The sequence below is a fragment of the Marmota monax genome, unplaced genomic scaffold, assembly GCF_021218885.2.
Source record: "Marmota monax isolate L192 unplaced genomic scaffold, Marmota_monax_Labrador192_F-V1.1 WCK01_AAM20220418_F8-fsc00012, whole genome shotgun sequence".
Lineage (NCBI taxonomy): Eukaryota > Metazoa > Chordata > Mammalia > Rodentia > Sciuridae > Marmota > Marmota monax.
Window position 1 is genome coordinate 28992515 of NW_026695227.1, and position 19533 is coordinate 29012047.

General features: G+C 51.6%; 1 protein-coding gene across 7 annotated transcripts in view; it reads right to left on the reverse strand.

Moving 5' to 3' along the window:
* Hdac7 (histone deacetylase 7) overlaps window positions 1-19533 on the reverse strand; it is a 35924-nt gene that overhangs the window by 8499 nt on the left and 7892 nt on the right. The window contains exons 2-16 of one of the 7 annotated variants that reach the window (XM_046435704.2): window positions 11015-11065; window positions 7591-7820; window positions 7383-7440; window positions 6974-7085; window positions 6281-6396; window positions 5924-6049; window positions 5432-5523; window positions 5130-5240; window positions 4814-4991; window positions 4425-4621; window positions 4034-4228; window positions 3070-3289; window positions 1183-1316; window positions 939-1059; window positions 668-717 (exon numbers count right to left, since the gene is read on the reverse strand). In XM_046435704.2, coding sequence (XP_046291660.1) covers window positions 668-717; window positions 939-1059; window positions 1183-1316; window positions 3070-3289; window positions 4034-4228; window positions 4425-4621; window positions 4814-4991; window positions 5130-5240; window positions 5432-5523; window positions 5924-6049; window positions 6281-6396; window positions 6974-7085; window positions 7383-7440; window positions 7591-7820; window positions 11015-11065 — 1991 coding nt within the window. Of the gene's footprint in view, window positions 1-667; window positions 718-938; window positions 1060-1182; window positions 1317-3069; window positions 3290-4033; window positions 4229-4424; window positions 4622-4813; window positions 4992-5129; window positions 5241-5431; window positions 5524-5923; window positions 6050-6280; window positions 6397-6973; window positions 7086-7382; window positions 7521-7590; window positions 7821-11014; window positions 11066-19533 lie in introns of those variants that run through there. The other 6 variants (XM_046435702.2, XM_046435703.2, XM_046435705.2 and 3 more) reach the window with 6 other exon arrangements.

The window sequence follows — 19533 nt, forward strand, 5'->3', positions numbered from 1 at the left end:
CACTGACTGGCTCCCAAACAGCCCCCCACTACAGCTCCCATTTTCGCTGAACTTGACCTCCATCCCCTGCCTTCACACACCATGCTTGATACCACCACAGGGAGAGCCTTGCCAGAGCAGGCAGGAAGCCCTTGACAGGTGAGGAGTGAAGAAGCAAAGCTGGGGGTTGGGAGGCTGGGTCCCAGCTAGGGAAGTTCCTGGATCTCCAAGGACACAGGGAGAACCACCTCAGCCCCACACTAGGCAGCCCAAGGACGGGGACCAGCCTGAGGCCACTGTGACTGCTGACAGGGCCACTGCAGGGCAGACAAAGGAGCCTGGGGGCTGGCGTGGAATGGCCCATGCCCAGCCACTGGCGCCTTAATGAGAGGGGACAATCTTAAGCCCCAATTTTGGCCTTGCTCTTTGGGCCTCAGTTAATATCTACCAGACATCTTCTAAATAGGTGGAGGCACTGGACTCCACAATCAGGGACACTGATGGACCCAGGATACACCCATCCACAAGGAGATTCCAGCCAGCAGAGGGGCATCATGGGAAAGTCCCTGGCCCACCAGGTCTGGCAGAACCACAAGAACAGCCAGTGGGGGCTGGGCCTGGGAAAACTGAAGGGAGGAGAGTCGAGAACACTAAGCAATGCCCACTGGAGACCTCTGGGCACACTTACCCCAACCCCACCACAGGGCAGCATCACAAACATCCGCTGTGCCAGGAGCCCTGTGGGGAGAGGCCCAGAAGAGGCCAGGTAGGTGTTGAGGGAGAGAAACCGGGTAGGGAGAGGAGTAGCTGGGCAGCAGAGGGATGGGAGCAGTGAGTTCAAGCGGGGATGTCCAGGAGGCTGGAGGAGGCTGGCCCGGCAGGACGGAGAAAAGAGCATGGGAGCGGGTAAGGTGGGTGTGCTCGGGGATATCTGGGGCCAAGCACCATCCATCTCCTACCTTCTAGCTTCCCATTGTCCAGTTTGAGGCGGCTGAGTGGGTTGGTGCCATAGAGGAGCACATGTCGCTCAGAGTGGACTGACTGCAGTTCCTCCAAGGAGGCCTTCCGGCCCCGGAGACACTGAGGAAGAGCCCACAGAGCTCCTAAGCCTTTGTCTACCCCTCCGCTTCCATCTCTCACCTTTTCTTCCCTCCCATTACCTTTACCTCCACGGGCTCTGAGACCCCCACCCAGCCTCCTCACCTCACACTGGCTCCGGAGGCCCCGCTCCTGCAGCCGGGACCAGATGCTCTGGATGCGGCCAGCGTGCTCAGGGTGCCTGCTGTTGTCTCCACAGGAGCACTGATGCTTCAGCATGACTGAGTCATAGACCAGCCCTGCCAGGAGCAGGGTTCAGGGCAGGAGTGCCAGAGAGCACCCCAACCCCCCAACAGTGAACTACTGACAGACCACCCGGTGCCCACATGGATCCACCTAGAGTCAGGCATGGCACCACACACCCCATACAGACCAGCATTCCTCATCCTGCTGCTCCGCTGCTGAGCCCTAACCCTGCACTTCCGTATGTACAACTCCACGAGTGCCAGGGCAACTGGACAGCCTGATGGACACATCAACACAGGGCCAGCCAACAGAGCTGCCACACGGCCGCTGTCTCCCCACATGGCCCATCACATCTACCGTGCCCTCAAGGGCTCGGGGAATAAACAGCCGGCCTGACACCAGGCATTTCCCTCTGTAAAATGTATCATGAACCCAAAGGCCACTAACGGGGAGCAAGAGGAGAAAGAATTCCTAGAGAACCCCCAAACTGGGAGCTAGGTACTCCACAATATCACAAGGCCATATCATACAATGACCATAGCTCTGGAGAGTGACTATAGCCAGCTCAGCCAGCTCTCCCAACTGGGAATCAAAGTATTCAGAAAAAAAAAAAAAATTCCTAGGTACTAAACATGTACAGACATTTCTTCCTTGTCATTATTCCCTAAACAATATAATTATATAACTATTTGCACAGCATTTACATTGCAGTAGGCATTATAAATACTCTAAAGATGATTTAAAGTATACTGGGAAGGGCCGGGGATATAGTTGAGTGGTAAAGCGCTTGCCCAGGATGCATGAGGCCCTGGGGTTCAATCCACAGCACCACACACAAAAGAAAAAAAAAAGAAAAGTAGGTGTGAGGATGTGTACAGGTCATATGAAAATCCTATACCATTTTATATAAAGGTCTGGAGCATCTGTGGACTTTAGTATTCTTGTAGGGTACGAGGTAGGTTTCTGGAACCACTCCACAGGGACCAAAGAATTATTTCAGCCTGTCCCAGGGGAAGCTTCTAGAGGTCAGTAGAGTACACTTCTATGGCAGGGTATCTGCATATCTTGGGACACCACAGACCTTCAAAATGCTCAGACCGTTTGACCCAGGAATGCTACTCCTTAAGAATGACCCTCAGAAAATAATCCCAGGATGAGTAAAGACTTATGCATAAGAGAATTAAAATGAGGAAAAATGAATAACAATCTAAACATCCAACCAATAAGAAATAAAATAAAAATAAAACCCTGAGATGAAATAAAAGAATCTCAGTTTTGAAGGTTAATTATATCAAGACTAATAAAGCGGGGTACAAAATCTAGTCAATGTATTCATGGCATCTGCACAAGTGCATCTAGCTAGAACACAGCCTGTACTGACTTACAGCAGAATTTAAGATGAGTGACTTCTGGGTGGTGGGATACTACTTAGTGACTTTTATTTTATTATTATGCTTTTCTATATTTTTCAAAATTTCTGAAATGCTTTTGAGCTTTTTAGAAACAAAACAACAGTAATAAATAACATTTTTTAAAAGGGGTAGACATGGTGGCAGGGGACTCAAATTCTTATACTGGCCAACTTGTTACATTACCAGAGGCTTGTCACAGGTTCCCTGAGTCTTGGTGTCCATGTGTAAAACAATAACTTATCTATCCACCTGCTTCATGGGATACTGTAGGGGTCCAGTAAGACTAGGAAAGCACTCTGAAGTCTCTTAAAAATGTACCAAGTGCCATCATGTACAGACCAAGACTTGTGTTCCCAGGCCCTTCCTTCTGCCCCGCACTCTAATCCTGGCTTACCTGTGGTGAAGGGCAGGGTCCTGGGGGGTGCCTCTGGATTGGTGAGGACTCGGGCCTGGCAGGTGGGCTCTGGGGTCGGTAGAGAGGCAGGTGCAGCTGGGGAAGACTGAGCCCTGGACAAGGGCCGGTGTCTGCCCTGGGCCAGAGGAAGCAGCACAGAGTCCCCGATGCTTCCCCGGGAAAGCCGCCCAGCCAGACGCTGCTGTTCCCAGAGCAACACCTGAGGGAAAACAGGGGCCTCAGTCTCTAGTTTCTCAGAATCTGCTCCATCTTCTCCTAACCAAAGTCTTAGGAACCTCCAGGCATACCCCTTTCCTGAAGAGATTCCAGGATGCATCTAGCCCTGCTTCCCACCTAGGCTCTGGCCTTTAACTCTCTGAGACTCCTGCCCTCAACAGGCCCTTTAAAGACCTACACCCGAGATTGACCACCCTGTTCCACCAGAGCTCCCTAGGCACTTCAGCTAACTCTGACCAGGATCTCCTCATCTACAAGAGCTATGCTAGAACACAGGAACTTGCAGAGGCACTGTATATATATGGACTATTATCAAGTATTATCATGAAATTGTGTCCTCCACCAAATTCATACACTGAAGTCCTAACCCCCAGGACTTCAGAAAGTAGCCTTATTTAGAGACAGGCAGGATCTTTGCAGAGAAAATCAAGTTAAAATAAGGCCATTAGGGTGAGCCCTAATACAATAGAACTGTCGTTGTTATTAAAAGAAAAAAATTTGAACACAGACTGGGGGAAGACAGTGTACAGGGAGAAGACCACTGTCTGTAAGCTAAGGAGAAAGTCCTAGAACAGATTCTCCCTCATGGCCCTCAGAAGGAAACAATCCTGCAAAGACCTCCAGGTCAGACTTCCATGATTGCGTATCTACCTCCCTTCCCCATCTTAGGCCAGGCTGTAGTCCTTCTGATTACACTTTCTGACGGGCAACTTGGGCACAGCCATACCTGCTGGTGCTGTGGGAGAGAAACGGGGCCTCTGGCTTCAGGCTGCCCATGGCTTGACTCCCTGTGTTCCAGGACATCATCCACCACCTGCCCTACTCCCCGGCCATCGGTCTCTAGGTCCTCAGCTGAGGGTATCTGTTGCAGTCGGGGCTTCTCACTCATCTTGGCTGGTCTCTGGGGAGGTGAGATGGCTGGCTAAGAAGCCAGGTGGAGCAATAGGGGTGAGGTGGGAGGTGGTGAGCTGGGCAGGGCAGCCATTCATCTTGCTAGAACTCTGGTAGTCATTTTCTCTTTTGCCTCCCAGGTTCCTGCCCTCCATAAGCCCCCTTCTTCTTTCCCAGGATCCCAGTTAAGCATCCCCTCAGTCCCTCCTCTACCCAGTTCCTCTCACCTTGATCAGCTGGATGTGAGGTTTGAGCCGCTCCGGGCGGGTCTGCAGGGGGCCCAGCAATGGGGAAGCAGTGGCACTGGGGGGCAGGGGCTCTGAGCGGGTCCAGCTCAGAGGCCAATGGAGGCCTGACCCAGAGAGCCGCTCGGTGGTCAGTAGGGACTGGGCTAAGTGGAAGGGCAAGGGCCCAAGCCCGGGCACTGGAAAGAATGGGGTGGGGCATAAGGAGGGAACCATGGGGAGCCAGGGAAGGAAGCAAGGGCTTGGTGGGGGCAGGGGCTTGGCAGGGAGACGCACAGGACTAAGTCTGGAAGGATGGATTCCCTCCTCAAGCGTGGCCCTTGGCAGGGTGCAAGATCCAGCCCCTTCCCAGGAGAAGCCGTAGGACTCACCAGTCAGCAGAGGGGTGTGAGAGACTGAGGGATCCAGAAGGAGAATGGGCTGCAGGCGAGAGGGCAAGGTGCCCCCAGCCTCCGGCTCCAGACCGTGGGGCAGGAAGAGGGGAGCATGGGGGCTCCCCAGGACTGGACGAGGGCCCAGAGCTGGATGGGTCCTGCGGTCACCATCACCCTAGGGGAGAGGCAGGGAGAAGTCATGGGGAGAAGATTCCAGCAGAGGACTGTGAAGGTGATGGGGTCAGACAGTAGGACAAGGGTGTGAATGAGGCTGGATGAGCTTGGAGTGGGGGAGGGGCGCCCAGCCACTCACCCTGGCAGGGGCGGGCAGCCCCAACGTGATTGTGGGCAGCAAGGACACTGTCGGCAAGGCGAACGGGGCCAGAGAAGTCTCCTGCAGCCGCAGCCTCTGGCCCAAGAGCGCCTGCCATGGGGAGCAGGGCGACGGGTCACCGGTCCCAGACCTCTACCCCTGGCACGCCTTTCCCAGAACACCCAGGAGGCCCTGGTGGGGGCCGCCCAGACCCTGTGGCCCCAGGCCAGATTGGGCCACATGCTGGAAAAAGGCTGAACCTCAGAAGTGCCCCAGGAAGCCCAGTCCCCACAAGGCCTTACCTCCGAGCCCAAGACAGGGTTGGGGCCATGCTCGCTGTCATTGGGGGAGCTGCACCCTGACGCAGGCGTGCTGCTACTACTAGGGGAGGAGTCTGAGGGTTGGGAAGAAAGGGAGGTGTAATCAGGGCCAAAGGGTAGATGCAAAGGCATAGTGTCCCCTGGTGCAGGATTCCCAGGCACAACCCCTTCCCCAACAGGTTGCCTCTGCTTCCTGACTTATTCCCTGACGAGCAGGAAGATGGCAGGCCACAGCTAGGCTATAGCATCTTGGGCAATTTTTTTTAAAGGTGCTCCCTTTTCAGACAAATGTCAGTTTGCCCAGTAGGAGCTGCCTATCAGCCCCAACTCACCTCACAGTGGGTGTGTGGGATATAGTACAACACACTTGGTAGCCCCCAAAGGGAGACTCCTGTCTACTAGGGGTAGGGGGGACCCAAAGGGTCAAGACCAACTAGGGCCTAGGACAACCCCACCCACTCTGCTGGCCCTCACCTCCGAAGGTCTCTGCCGGCCGGCGCCGGAGACTCGGCGGCGCACTCTCTTTTCTAAGCAGTGGGTTCTTCCTCCGCTCCAGGGACTTCTTAGGTTTGTAGCGTAGTTTCAGGTTGGGCTCAGAGACTGGAGGGGAGTACCAGCATTACTCAAGCCCCATGGCAGCCACCCTTCTCTCCTCTGCCCTTAGGTCCCTCCCCTTCCGGTCATCTCTGAGAGCTATGTAAGAGAAAACCCCACAGCATGCTGTTCCTGCCCAACCCAGCACTCCCAGCCCTCCTGGCTCTGCACTACTGACCCAAATTCAAGGCCCTTCCCCTAACCCTAATCTGAAGAGTTCCTGTCTGTCCAGCTCACCTGTCTTACGCAGGGGGAAGTGTTCTGGGGGGTCACTGGGCAGGCTGGGAACAGGAGGCAAAAAGCTGCTGAGCATGGAGCGGGCAGCTCCTTCTGTATCCAATGGTTCAAGGGTTCTGTGGAGTGAGTGCCAAGGTGCTTCAGAGGGGCGGACACCCAAAGGCCCACAGAGACCTCACACTGCACAGCCGCCTTCCTGAATGTGGGCCCTGGGACCTGCCAGGGAGGCAGAGATGACAGGGCCAGGCAAGAATGGGAGCCATCTCCAGGTGGCAGCAGTGGGCTACCCATGCTACCCAGCAGCCATAATGCAGACCTCCAATCTAGGCATAGAAGCCAGAGTCTGGGTGCTTGGTAACAGGCCCACTAGGGACTTAGTCCCCTGCAATAGAAACCTGCTCTAGGAACTAGGATATTTTTGTGCTTAGGGGAAAACAAAGAGAGAGAGTCTCATGTGCAAAAGAAAGCCAGGATGGGGGGTGAGTATGTGTACAGGAAGGGTCTCAGGTGAGAGAAGGAGAGAGAATGAATGGAGAGAAGGCAGACATTGGTTGAGGTGTGTTTGGAGGTGCATTATGTGTATAGGAAGGGCGATGGGCCCTGGGGAAGAAAGGGGGCTGACAGGGTAATATGGGGGTGGGGGGGGAACGTATGTGGGAAGAACCCGAGGGACAGGTGGGGACAGGGAGCTACCTGTAGGGAATGCTGGGGCTATTGGGATGGACTGTTCTCTCCAGGGCTGCTTGCTGTTTCTTCAGGATCACTTCTGCCAATTTCTGCTTGACCACGCTGCTGGCTACAGCACCTGTGGGGCAAAGGGTCAGAAGTGGGCTGGGAGAGGGGAAACAAGTGGCCTCCCAGAACATTCTCTGCCATTGCCCTGTCCACATCTCCAGTACACAGTGTCCCAGGGACTCCTCAGGCAAGAGCCAAGCCTAAGGCCTCACCTCTCCCATGAAGCCTACAGACACCCCCACACCCACCTCCATTTACAGGCACGCAGAGAATGACCCAGCAGCTGTGACCCTCCCATTTAATGCTTCCCAGACCCAAGGGCAATCACAGACACCCAAGTGGGGGCAGGCAGAGATCCCATCCTTACTTCGCTTGCTCTTGTCCTTATTGAGAAGCTGCCGCAACTCTTGCTCCTGCTGTGCCCCCTGCAATTCGGGCATCATCGGTGGGTCCATTGAGAGCTGTGGGTGGGGCCAGCAGCCCAAGAAGAAGCAGGAGTGGAGGCCTGAGACTGGGGTGGAGGAGGCTGCAGGGAGAGAGGGAGGGAAGGCATGTGCAGGGAGCTCCGTCTTTACCCTCATGGGCTCGGCTGTGCGCTGCTGCTGCTGCTGCTGCTGCTGCTGTTGCTGCTGCTGCTGCTGTTGCTGCAGGCCTGCTAGGAAGAGGTGGCGATGAAGGCGCTGAGGATGCTGCAAGGCCAGCAGTGTGGGCTCTGGCTGGGGCTCCACTGCGGGCCGCTGGCCCACTCGCAGGTCCATGGGCTGGAGCTGAGGGCTTGGCGTGTCTGCACGGGGCGTGGGGCAGCCTGTGAACAGAGGGGCAGGGTCACTGGAAAGCTGATCTCCAGGGACTTGAGCACAGGCAAACTCAGCAACAGCAAAACACCTCCAATGGGCCTTTTCTCTTCTTAATCCTGGCCTGCAAGTAAGTGCTATCAATTCTATTTTGCCTGTAGGAAAGGCAGTCATAAAATTACAAAGCCCCTCTACCACTGCATTGACCACTCCTCCCCAGGCCTGGGCTGAGGGCTATGGGGATTTACTCACACTGCATCACTGCTGCAGCGGTACATTCTAGGCTCCACCCTCTCCTTTCCTTCCTTCCCTCTGGAATGAGGGGGTTTGCCCAGCTACCCTCTAATGGGTTAGGCTCACCAGCAGAGATCAGACAACAGACCCTAAATTGTGACCTCTTGTACTCTGTCGTGAGTTCTGGGATTCAGAAGTGATGGCTGGGGCCCATAGCCAGCCCTAGTTGATCACCCTGGACCTGTTCCCAGTGTGGAACACTATTCCCAATGCAGCTTCCCTCAGCTCATCAAACCCACATGCTCACGGAGGCTGCTCCCAGCCCCTCCAGGCCAGCTCTGGGCCTGGCCTGGTGAGGACAGCAGGCTCAGCTGCCTCTTCTCCAGTGTCCTCTGCACCCACGCCAGAAGCACCCTGCCAAGCCCGTGGGTGCAGGGGTTATTTATAGTTAGCCACCAGACCAGGGTCCATGCCAGCACAGCCAGCTGGGCCAGGCTGCACTGAGCAGCCAGAGACTTGGAGATACTGGGAGGTGGAGCTGCAACAGGGGATTATCCTGGGGAAGGGAAAGCAGGAGGAGGTGGGAGCAGGCCATTCCCACTACAGGACACACCATGAGGGAAACTTCCCCAGAGAGCCTCCTTCAGGCATCTCTTTATGGAGCAGCCGCAGCTGTCCTCTGGGCCTGGAGCTGAGGGGACTGGAAAAGCATCCTGGCAAAGTACCAGTTAGGGAAGCAGGAAATGCAGCCTCTAGGACCAACACAACCACTAATCACCATCTTAACATCTATAGTGCACCATGTGCACAAGAGTCTGCAAAATCTGTCATCTCATCACCTCCACCTGTCCTGGGAGGTCATTATTACTATTCTGATATGCTACATGAAGAAACTGAGGCCCAAACATAAAAGGCCTGTTCAAGGTCACCCAGCTAGGAGCACGGTGAGCATGGTTCCCAGTCTTACAGAAGTCAGTGCTCTATTTTCCACCAACTTCCAGGAAGTCACCTCCTTTGGAGGGGGTTTCTTGCTGCGCAAAGGAAGAGAGGCTGACAATAGGTTGTCACTAAGGGAAATCACTCCAACACTATGACATAGACTCAAGAGGGGCAAAGCAAATAGATATCCACCGCGACTCTCCAGATATCAAGAAACCTGAGGAGATGGGTGTGCATCCAGATGTGGCCACAGTAGACAATGCACAGCTCTGTCCCACCTCCTCCTGCTTTCCCTTCCCCAGGATAATCCCCTGCTGCAGCTGTGTCCTCACTCCTCATTCATGTGGCTACTTAGGAGTCTAGAGTCCCATTCTGGTTGAGTCTGGGTCTCCAATGCCAACACACTCCTGCTCTATGAAAGGTCTCAGTCCTCCAAGGTTCTGGTTTACTGGCTTCCTGGGATGACTCCCCTAATGATACAGGGCTTAGGGGAAACCAAGGTTGGTCACCCAGAACTAAGGACAGTCACTTCAGCCACACACAGGCTAGGAGCAGTTCCCCAACAGTCGCCCCATTCCTTACTCTCAATACCACCACCACCTAATGAGCAGGAGGCTGCTGAGAACTTAGGGAGGGCTCTGCCTGGAGTCCTGCGGAGCCTGTCAGGGTGATTTAGCATTTGAAGACTCGATAATCTGGTCCTAACTCGGCTTCTCTCAACTTGGTCTCCTACATCTGAACACAAACCTTCCTCCTCAGCTATCAGCTTCCACCCAGTAACAAGCCCACGTACAGAATGTCCTCTGAATTTTTTCACAATGTCCTCCTACTAGTGCTGTCCTCACACTTCTACTTCTACCTTTTCAAATCCTACCCATTGCTTAAAGCCCAACCAGTGTCTTTCCTCTTCCCTGGACCCAGTGCAGAGCCCAGAGTCCCTCCCTCTCAGATTTTATGTTCACTGCTCCCTGGCATGATAGGCACTTTGTGGGCAGTCCCATACCTGAGTTAAGCTCCAAGGGCAGGACTTGGTTTTGTGAATTGCTCATTTTATTCCCAGGCCTAAAATAGTACCTGGCAAATGATAAATTCAACAAACATGGAATCAATGAATAAATCTCTGTATCCCTCCTAAAATGCTTCAGAAGGTACCCTGGCACAGTGATGGGGCTCATTAAAGATTCTGGAATGAATGGATGAACTCATGAATCAGACACCTCTCATTGGATATTCGTCACATATTGCATTGTACTATTTTTTCTCTCCTTTCATTTGTGTGTTCTGTCTCCCCAAACAGCCTATAAGCTTTAGGACAGCTGGGACTGAAACAAAGATCCTGAGTTCCATTCTCCCTTCCATACCAAATTACTAGGCATCAGGCTGTGCATTCTGAGGTGTCATTAAGGAAGAGAAAGCCTCAGACCTCTAGTCCCAAACTAGCCCTGTGGGCGTGTCCTAAACCAATGCAGCAACAGAAAGTCCACTCGGATTTTTTTCCCAGAGTGGCCTAATAACAGAGGAGGTGTGGGCCAGCAGGGAGGACAAGGAAGAGAACCTTCTCACCAAGGCAGAGGAGTCTTTTCTGTTCCACTGGAGGAGCCTGGGGCATCTTCCCACCCCTCAAGGTCTACCATGCCCTCCCTGCAGGGTCAGCTGGGAACTGAACAAGTCAACAAACAAGGATACACCTCGCCCAGTGCCTGACGTGGGGCAGGGGTCTGAGAATAAATATTAGCTTCCTACTTTCTTTCCTGTTTCACTAAACCCTGCCAGGACAAGAGGAGCATCCCGTCTTTCCTTTTCCTGTTGTGCTTCCCAGCACTGCAAGCAGCCTGGACCCAGAGGTGCCTCTGATTCCATTCCTCCCCTTCAGCTAGAACCCCAACTTTGTCCCCTCCACTGGAACCCCAACTTCCCAACTCCGGCCCATCAGCCAGATCTCTGCTTTTCCAACCCTGAGTCCTCACGCCTCTTATGTCCCTTCCATCCACTTCTACCTCCCACCACAGTGTCCCTCAGGCCTGACTCTTACCTGTGCCAGGAGGACTGGGGCAGTGGGCACCCGGGCTCACCTGGGTCCCATCTGTAGAGAGAAGAGAGACGGAGTAAAGGAGTGCTGAGAGGGGACAGGGAAGGGACAAGGGAGTAGAGAGGTCCACGCCAGACAGGCTCCCTGCTGCTGCATGCTGACTGAGAAGATCTCCAGCTCCCTCTTCTTCAGTCAACTACCGAGAGTAACTCAGATACCTCAGTCGCTTGGACCCGGTCCACAGCAAGAACTGAAGGAGGTCCCGGCTCACCCAGCAATGCCCTCAGCCTGCCCTGATTCAGTCAGATACAATCTTCCCTGGGCAGCCACACCAGGCTCCCATAGCCTGAAGGGAAAGAAACAGACTGGGGGGAGAGATAGGAGCACAGGGTGAGGAAGTCAGCAGGGAGTAGGGGAGACCAGGCCTGGAGAGGAGAAGCAGGAGCTAACAGGCCTTCCAGGTTCGAAAAGAAAGGAGCAGGCGGGAAGAAAAAGGTTTCTACAGTTGGGGACTGGGTTATGGCCTGGAGGGCCGCCTCTGGTGGAACCTGTAAAGTGGTTGGATCTGGAACTGAGGACCCCACAGTGAGGACCCCTTTCCTCCTACTGCCCCATCCTATGTCCAGCTGCCTCTGTTGTCCTAGAGAAGAGACCCACCTCATTCTCCTTCTTGGATAATCTGAGCTCCTAGGCTCCTAAGTCTAACTCTGGCCTCCTATCCCATCAGAACCTAGGAATCTAGAGTAGGGCCCGGGGTTGATTGGCAACAGAAATACCCCTGAGTTGGGCTGATAGGAGAAGACAGAGGTGAGTCCTAAGGCCACCTGTCCAAGGTGGACATCTTTCCCTCCTGCCATCCCAATTCAGGGACAAGGACCAAGAGGCCAGCTGGAAGAGGCATTTGGGGGAAACCTGGGCCAAAGTTGGAGGAAATATTCCCTTTTTTTTAATATTCTTTTTTTTTAAGTTATAGATGGACACAATAGCTTTATTTTATTTGTTTATTTTTATGTGGTGCCAGGGATTGAACCTAGTGTCTCATGCATACTAGGCAAGTGCTCTACCACTGAGCCACAACTCAGGCCTCAGAAGATATATTTTCTGAAGCGCAAGCAGAAGGTGGTATGCTCTAGACCTGAGCTTCAGGGACACTCACAGTTCCTCTTCCAGAGCTGAGAAAGGAGTACTCCATGTAGGCAGGCACTGTGGGGGAGGGGAAGCTCCAAGCACAGGGACTCCCACACTTGTGCCCTCAAACACTAGTGCCCCATTTGCTTTGGTTGGTTGATGAGAAAGTTCAGTCAGGACATGTCATCCCACCTATTCAAATTCTGCCCAAGCCCATCCCCTCTTGAGGATCACCCTGACCTCTTCTCACTTCCCACAGATTTGCTCTTTGTCCATCGCTTCACTAATCATGGTCTTGGTGGTGTGATTTGTCAGAATATCTGCCCCTGATAGCTTGCTGTGCACAAGGCAGGCCCTGATGGTGATGGGTGAATTGAACATATGATGGTCTCCTGACTCCCTACCTAAAACATGGCATGAATATTTCTCAAAGTTTGTGATCCCCAAGGAACACTTATGCTAGAGGCAGACTGCCCTCCCCCTGTCATGGTAACCCTCAGGCTGGGTGTCCTACGACCTTTTCTTTCTTCTGTGGTACCTGGTTCCCCCAAGAGAGGTCTCTGGTCTGGCTCCCAGTGTACTCCCAGAGACCATGTCAGCCCTCGCGTCCCCTGCCTTCTGAGAATTCTGTCCCACTTTCCCTTTAGTCCCTGCCCAAGGACTGGTTAGCAGCCTTCACACTTGGGAGCAGAGCCAGGTTCTCTGTGCCTCTCTCCCTGGTAACCACAGATTCTGGACACCAAGCACTCTCTGGATAGAAGAAAAATTAATGACCCTGAAATGTGTGTTGTCAAAGGAACTATTTCCAAAAGCACTTCCTAGAAAAAAAGTCTTGCTTCTCCTTCCATTCCCTGGCTCTGTGCTGAGAGCCTTCAAGTTCAGAGGAGCACAGCAACTGAGACAAGACCTTAGGAACAGCTCTCTTTGTGTCCCAGAAAGACAAAAAGCATCTCATGGCACCCATCAGTAGACAAACTGAAATAAGAAAGCAAAACCTGCATTCAGGTTCTGGCTTGAGTTTAGGAACAACCCCCCACCCCTTCTCATTGACCTCACTGCCTCTCTTAGAGGGCTGTTAATCACTCATTTGGGGTCAGACCAAAATAAAATGAGGAGTAAATGGACCCAAGGGACCAAGAACACTCACTGCCCAGGGTTGGACTCTTCTCCACACAGCTCTCTGCAGGTTGAAGAGCTCTCTTTCTTAGAATCCTGGCTACTCCCCATTTCTATCTTCTTTGGAAGCAACTGTGTACAGTTTAAGAAGTAGTTTACTCAGTATTGGGCATCTGGGCCTACTAAGTCACCTTCCTAAATAAACCAGAGAACCTGATCTCACCCAGAACCAAGAGTCACAGAGTCCCTGACCTGCAAGTTTCCCAGCCCTTGGTTACCTTCAGAGTAGACATAAACACCACAATCTACCCCATGAGCACCTAAAACAAGCTAGGTTCCCCACTACTCCTACCTTATTGCCTCAAGCCCCAGCCATGGGCTTACTTGCCCAGCAGTTGTGACTTTACCCCCTACAAGCCTACACCAGATGGCCAGAAGACTGAGACTTGGTGATCCCTTATCTCCCAGGGGCTTCTGGCCTTGTGTTGGGGTACAGTCTTTTCCAGGATCATTGTCACCCAAATGCCTTCTCCCAATGTCTCTGATGTCATTGTTCAAGATGTTCCCACCTCCCAGGACTCCTGACTAGCTGAAAAGGAAGCAACAGAAAGGCTGGGAGAAAGCAGGCAGTAGTAGGAAGTCAGCATTCAGGGCTGACTCCTTTCCCAGCCTGTGTTGCAGCCTTGGATTCTCTGTCCCTGACCAGGAGGGGAAGTTTGACTCTACAAGGTGGCTGGCAGAGAAGGTGATATGGCTTCAGGAAGATTCAAAAATAAACTAAACAGTAGAAGAACACTGTGACGGCCAGGCCCCTGAGACCCAGCGAGGGCTGAGCATGGAGAAACTGCTCCTCTTCTAGGCATCTGCCTCTCAGAACCCAAGCTCACTAAGAGCTGATGGGGCCTTAGAGGTCATTCAGGCTGATGTTCTCTCACTTGGCAGAGGAGTAAAGAAAAAGGGGGAAGATGCTAGGTCATGACCTCCCAGAAGGCCAGAGGTCTAGCCAGGCCAGGCCAGTGCAAGAAGTGGATGCAAAATAATAGGTGCTTGGGCTGGGGTTGTGGCTCAGTGGTAGAGTGCTCGCCTAGCACATGTGAGGCCCTGGGTTCGATTCCCAGCACCACATATAAGTAAATAAAATAAATGTATTATGTCCACCTACAACTAAAAAATAAATATTAAAAATATATATATATGCTAACTCCCTTCACAGGAGGCCACTGATGTTGGGGCTGAAGAGAAGAAAATATGAATGAAACTTGTTTCTTACTCTCAAGAAATTTCAAATATAGCCCTTAATTTTTTAAGGGGTACTACTTAGAGATACTTAGAAAACTCTAATAATAATAATAATAATAAAAGGGAGATCAGTAGAGTAGACAAAGAGAATCAGGGGGAGGGAGGAGGGGAGGGAAAGGGAGGGTAACTGGGGAATGAGATTGATCAAATTATATTATATACATTTATAAATATGGCATACTATTATGTATAATTATCATGCAACCAAAACCAAAAAAATTCAAAGAGTCCAAAAGTATAAGACAAAATCTCAGTTCCTCACTCATCCCAGACTCCCTAGAACCAGCCCTTCATAACAGCATCTTTCTTTCTTTTTTGTTTTAAACAGTAGTAGGGATCAAACCTAGGGCCTCGAACATGCTAGGCAAATATTCTGCCACTGAGCTACACCTCTAGCCCAAACAGTGTCTTGTGATCCTCCTCCAAAAACTTCTATATCACTATCTTAGTACTAAACTACTTTTTTTTTTAATTCATAACACAATTTCTATTTCCAAAATTCTGAATAAAAAACAAAGAAATTTAACAACTGATTCTCAATTTATTAAAACAGTTAACTTACATATCTGCAATGGTGACTTCAACCTCCAATCCTGACTTAATACTGATGGAAGTAATCTGCTTAAAGATCTCAAGAGGGCTGTGCAAATCAATGAGTACTTGTGGATTCTCATCTGGAAATGTTCCCATGCCTTGGAACCTTCACCATAAGGTGTTTTCTAAACTGCTTCGTGTTCAGATTTATCCAGAACCCAGGGGCTGAGACTGAGCTGGAAACCTCTGCCACGTGAAACCTGGTAGGCCACAAACTGTGAGAAAAGTGAGGGTCCAATGCATAGAGGTCACTGGTTTTGAGGTCAGGCAGGAGTGCCAGAAACACACTTTAACCTGGTCAAGCCCGGCAGCCCTATCTGCCATCAGGAGATAAGAACACCTACTGGAAGAGGCCAGCTGAGCTCAGCAGTGCCGGCTGAGAGGTACCCAGCAGGTGAGGCTGTTCCCTCAAAGCTAGTGATCCTCACGGTTTGCCTCCCAAACCTGTGTGCAGCCTCCGTCTGCCATTAGTTATGGAGTGTCTGGTCCCCACTATCCTGCCTCCTCAACCACAGACCATTTTCTCCTGGATGACTCCCCCACCCAATCTCTTCTCCCCAATCTCTCTTAAGTACAGCCTCTTCCCTTTCTCATCCACCTGAACTTTTGTTTTGGTGATGGGGACTGAACATGCTAAACTAAGCATGTGCCCTAGCTACCCTCCAGCCCTAACGAACCTCCATAGGCTAAAATTTCATCATGTGCCACAAGCTGTTCCAGGTGCCTTACACTTGCTCGGTTGTCTAACACTTATGACAAGCCTATGAGGTGGTTACTGGTTTTATCCCCATTATATACATGAGCAGACTGACACCCAGTAGCATTAAATAACTTGTCTGAGGTGACACAGAGCAGCTCCAGAATCCCTGCTCTCAAGCAAAACATCCCACTGCTCTCTCCAGCATTTACACTTCTCTCTGGTGGGCCAGCATAGGGCAGTTGCTGGCCCTTAATAGGCATGAGGAAAGATGGGAAGATCTCAGAGCAGAGCCCCCAAAACTAAGTGCCGGTGGTAATCCCTAGGCCTGCTGCAGGTGAGAGGGCAGCAGCTGCCCTTCTGGTCTCTGGGCGCCCTTGAAGGCAACCTTGAAGAAACACTTATAGCAACTGCTGACTTGCAGAAACCGAGCAGTGATTTGGGACTGCATGCTAAAAACAAGAGCTGGCAACAGGTTGGGTCTTAGAAGAGCATCAGCTCCATATTCCCTGCTCTTGGTGCCCTGCCAGGTGCTTTTTCTAGAAGATCCCAAGTCCTTCTGAGACTCTCATTAGTATCCCAAAGCAAGCTGCATGGTTTCTGTGTACAGACAGAGGGGCCAGCTGGCCCTTGGGGCAGAAGCTCAGCTGGCAGGTGAGCAGCCTGGAATGTCAGTCTGCCCAGATGGAAGCTTCCGGTCATCCAAAGCAAGGGGACAAGAGGCCCTGTAGGTTCAGCAGCTGTGCACCCAGAGGGCAGAGGCTGGATATGCAGACTACAGACTGCCCTCCAGCCTCCACAGTGAGCATGCCCCTTTCCCCGTCACCTCTGGGTGGCTGGGGCCCTGTAGCAGCTATTTTTAGCTCTTGACACCTGGGTATTTTGCAGCCGCAGGATGTCCGGTTTGGAGTCTCTTTCTGGGAATCCCACATGCGGCTGTTGTAAACAGCCCCACGCAGCGGTGGCCTGAGCTGGGAGCCAGTACCCACCCCCCTCACTTCTGCTGTTTGAGATGAATCAAACAGGAAGCAGAGGTAACCATGGCAGTGGCAGCTTGAGCTCCCCAGGGGTGGGAAAGCATTCTTCCTAGCTTCTTGTCCCCCACCCCAGATCTGTCCCACTCTGGTGGCCTCGCCTCATGGGAGGAGACCTGGCTAGATCCTGGGACCAGGGGCCCTGGGCCTTATCTCAGTTACATGTGGACGTGGTTCCTGGGCCTGGCACTCTCTGGAGAGTGCCGGGTCCTTCAGGCCCTGCCACCTCACCTCTCAGACCACCCCTCAGCCTTCCCTACATTGTGGAGGGAGGGCACAGATGCTTCTTCAGGGTGCCAGACCTGGCAAGCCTGCATCCAGTTCCTATGACCACAGTTGCCTCCTTACAGCTAGGCCTGCTCCCCACTGCCCTGCTCACTTAGGGAATTCCTGAGCAAGCAGGCTTCCCTTGAATCTGAAGTTCCTAGATTCAAACCCTCAAATACGTAAGTTCCACATTCACCCTCAACTCCCCCACTCCAGTGTTTTCAATCCCTAAGATAATAAGTTCCCCCACAAAGTCTAACCACCATCTTTCCTATCATAAGCAAAACATCCTGAGCAGGCAAGATTTGAGGCCCCATGGTAATATAGGGATAAGAGTTTAGGTCCTGTCAGCTTCTGCCTTAGTCTATTCCCCCTCCCCCACCCCATGGCGCCCCACTTAGACCAGCTGCTCCCTCTTAGCAGCCAGTCTGAGCCAGTCTTTCTCAAGTGCTTGCCCCAACAGGAAGCACAGTCACCGCCCTAGGGCTGCCTCTCAGGGCGGCTCCTTCTCCCCTCTGAGGTCTCACAGGCATTCCCTTGCTCTCTCAGTTGGCTCCCCCTGGGCCAGACCCTGTTTCCCGGTATATCCTACTCCTGTCTGCCTCTCCCAGATACACCATGAGCCAAGAGATGTCCTCCTTTGGCTCCTCTTGCCTATGCCACCCAAAAACAAGCCAGCCCATTCACAAGACTGTGACTATTATAACCAGCAAGTTATAATATTAATAATGATAATATTATCCTAATTATTAATTAAGAAGATCAATATTAATGGCATGTGTTAATTGCTAACAGTGTGCTGGTTACCATACTAAGCATTTCACTCTAACCATCTCATGTAGTTCTCACAACAGCCTGTAAGGTGGAAACTGTTATTACAAAGGAGGAAACTGAGGCTTAGAGAGAGAGGTTAAGTAACTTGCAATGGTTGGGGGTGTAACTCAGTGGTAAAGTGTTTACTTAGTATGCACAAGGCTTGGGGTTCAAACGCTAGCACTACAAAAAATAAAAATGAAAGAGAGAGAGACTTGCAAGGTCACATGGATGGTACATGGGGCAACTGGGACTCGAGAACCTAAGGTCATAATCAATACACTGGTGTGTATAGTTAACTCAGCCTACCTCCTAGTAGATGGTGATATGAGGCCACAGAAGGGACAATATAACCCAAGGGTGTGATTCCCAGCATCAGCATGTTCCTACAAAGTGTGCTGTGCTCCATCCAAAAGATATCAACAATAACAAAAATAAAAACAGATCATGATCTTGGTCTGTGTCCCTCACTGGCCTCCTGTCTCCAGGAGGCCACCCCCCATCTTCACTTCCTTTTTCATCTTGTATTTTCCCTGCTTTTCAAATGTACATTTTACCATTTTATTGTGTTTCCTGTGGCTGCCTCCAGTAGGGTATAAGTAAACTAGCAGACCTCCCAGGGCTGCTTTGGAAGATCACACGCTGGGCAAGCACTCTGGAAACTGTCAAGCCCTGTAGAAAATTTGAGTTGCATAACCAGAGCAAGTCACCAGTGGAGTGGTACTCGGGGTGAGTTCCCTTGGAAAGAGATAGTCTCTCCCTCACTCCCAGGCCTCACATCCGGGCAGATCTTGGGCAGGTGGATGAGGTAGAGGCAGAAGGAAGCACCCACCTACAGGGTGGCTTCCTGAAGACTAGGTACACAGCCAGATGGCATAAAAAGTCAGAGGCTATCCTGAAGACCCTGGCCTTGGGGTGGGACACTCAGTAAAAACAGGCAAACTGAGGCATCTGAATGAGTCCAGGAATTGCAACAAGCTCAGAATACTAGCACTCACAAGGATGTCACTAATATTAATGACAGTTAATACCCTAGAGATCCCAATCTAGTCATGTCTTAATATCCCCTCTTTTTGCCTATTTTTGGAAAATGGAAGAAGTCTTTTGGGGAGATTCTCCAGGTGCCCCACTTCCCTTGTGCAGCTAGGATTGCCCTTGACACTTAGTCCGAGATTTTTCCAGATCACAAATCCAGCCGGGGTGCTTACACAGCTTTCAGGGAATTCAACAGACAGATGCATGATCCTGGCACCAATTGGAAAAACCAACTGTAATAAAAAATATATGGCCAACTGAGGACCTGATGAGATGAAAGTTAACTGCAATGAGAAGAGATCCTTGACTGAAAAACAAAAACAGTATGTGCAGTGTGATCTCATGTTGATAAAAAGGGATGTGAGGAATGTAAAGGTATGCACTGTGGGCCTATGGTAGTCTCTCTGACTGCGGTGTTACGGTTTTTATTTTTTAAGGTTTGCGGCTCTGTATTGTCTGCTATCTTCAATGCCCATAAAGTACCTCTGCAATAAGTGCAGTGTATACATGCATGCACATGCACACAAAGATGGTACAAC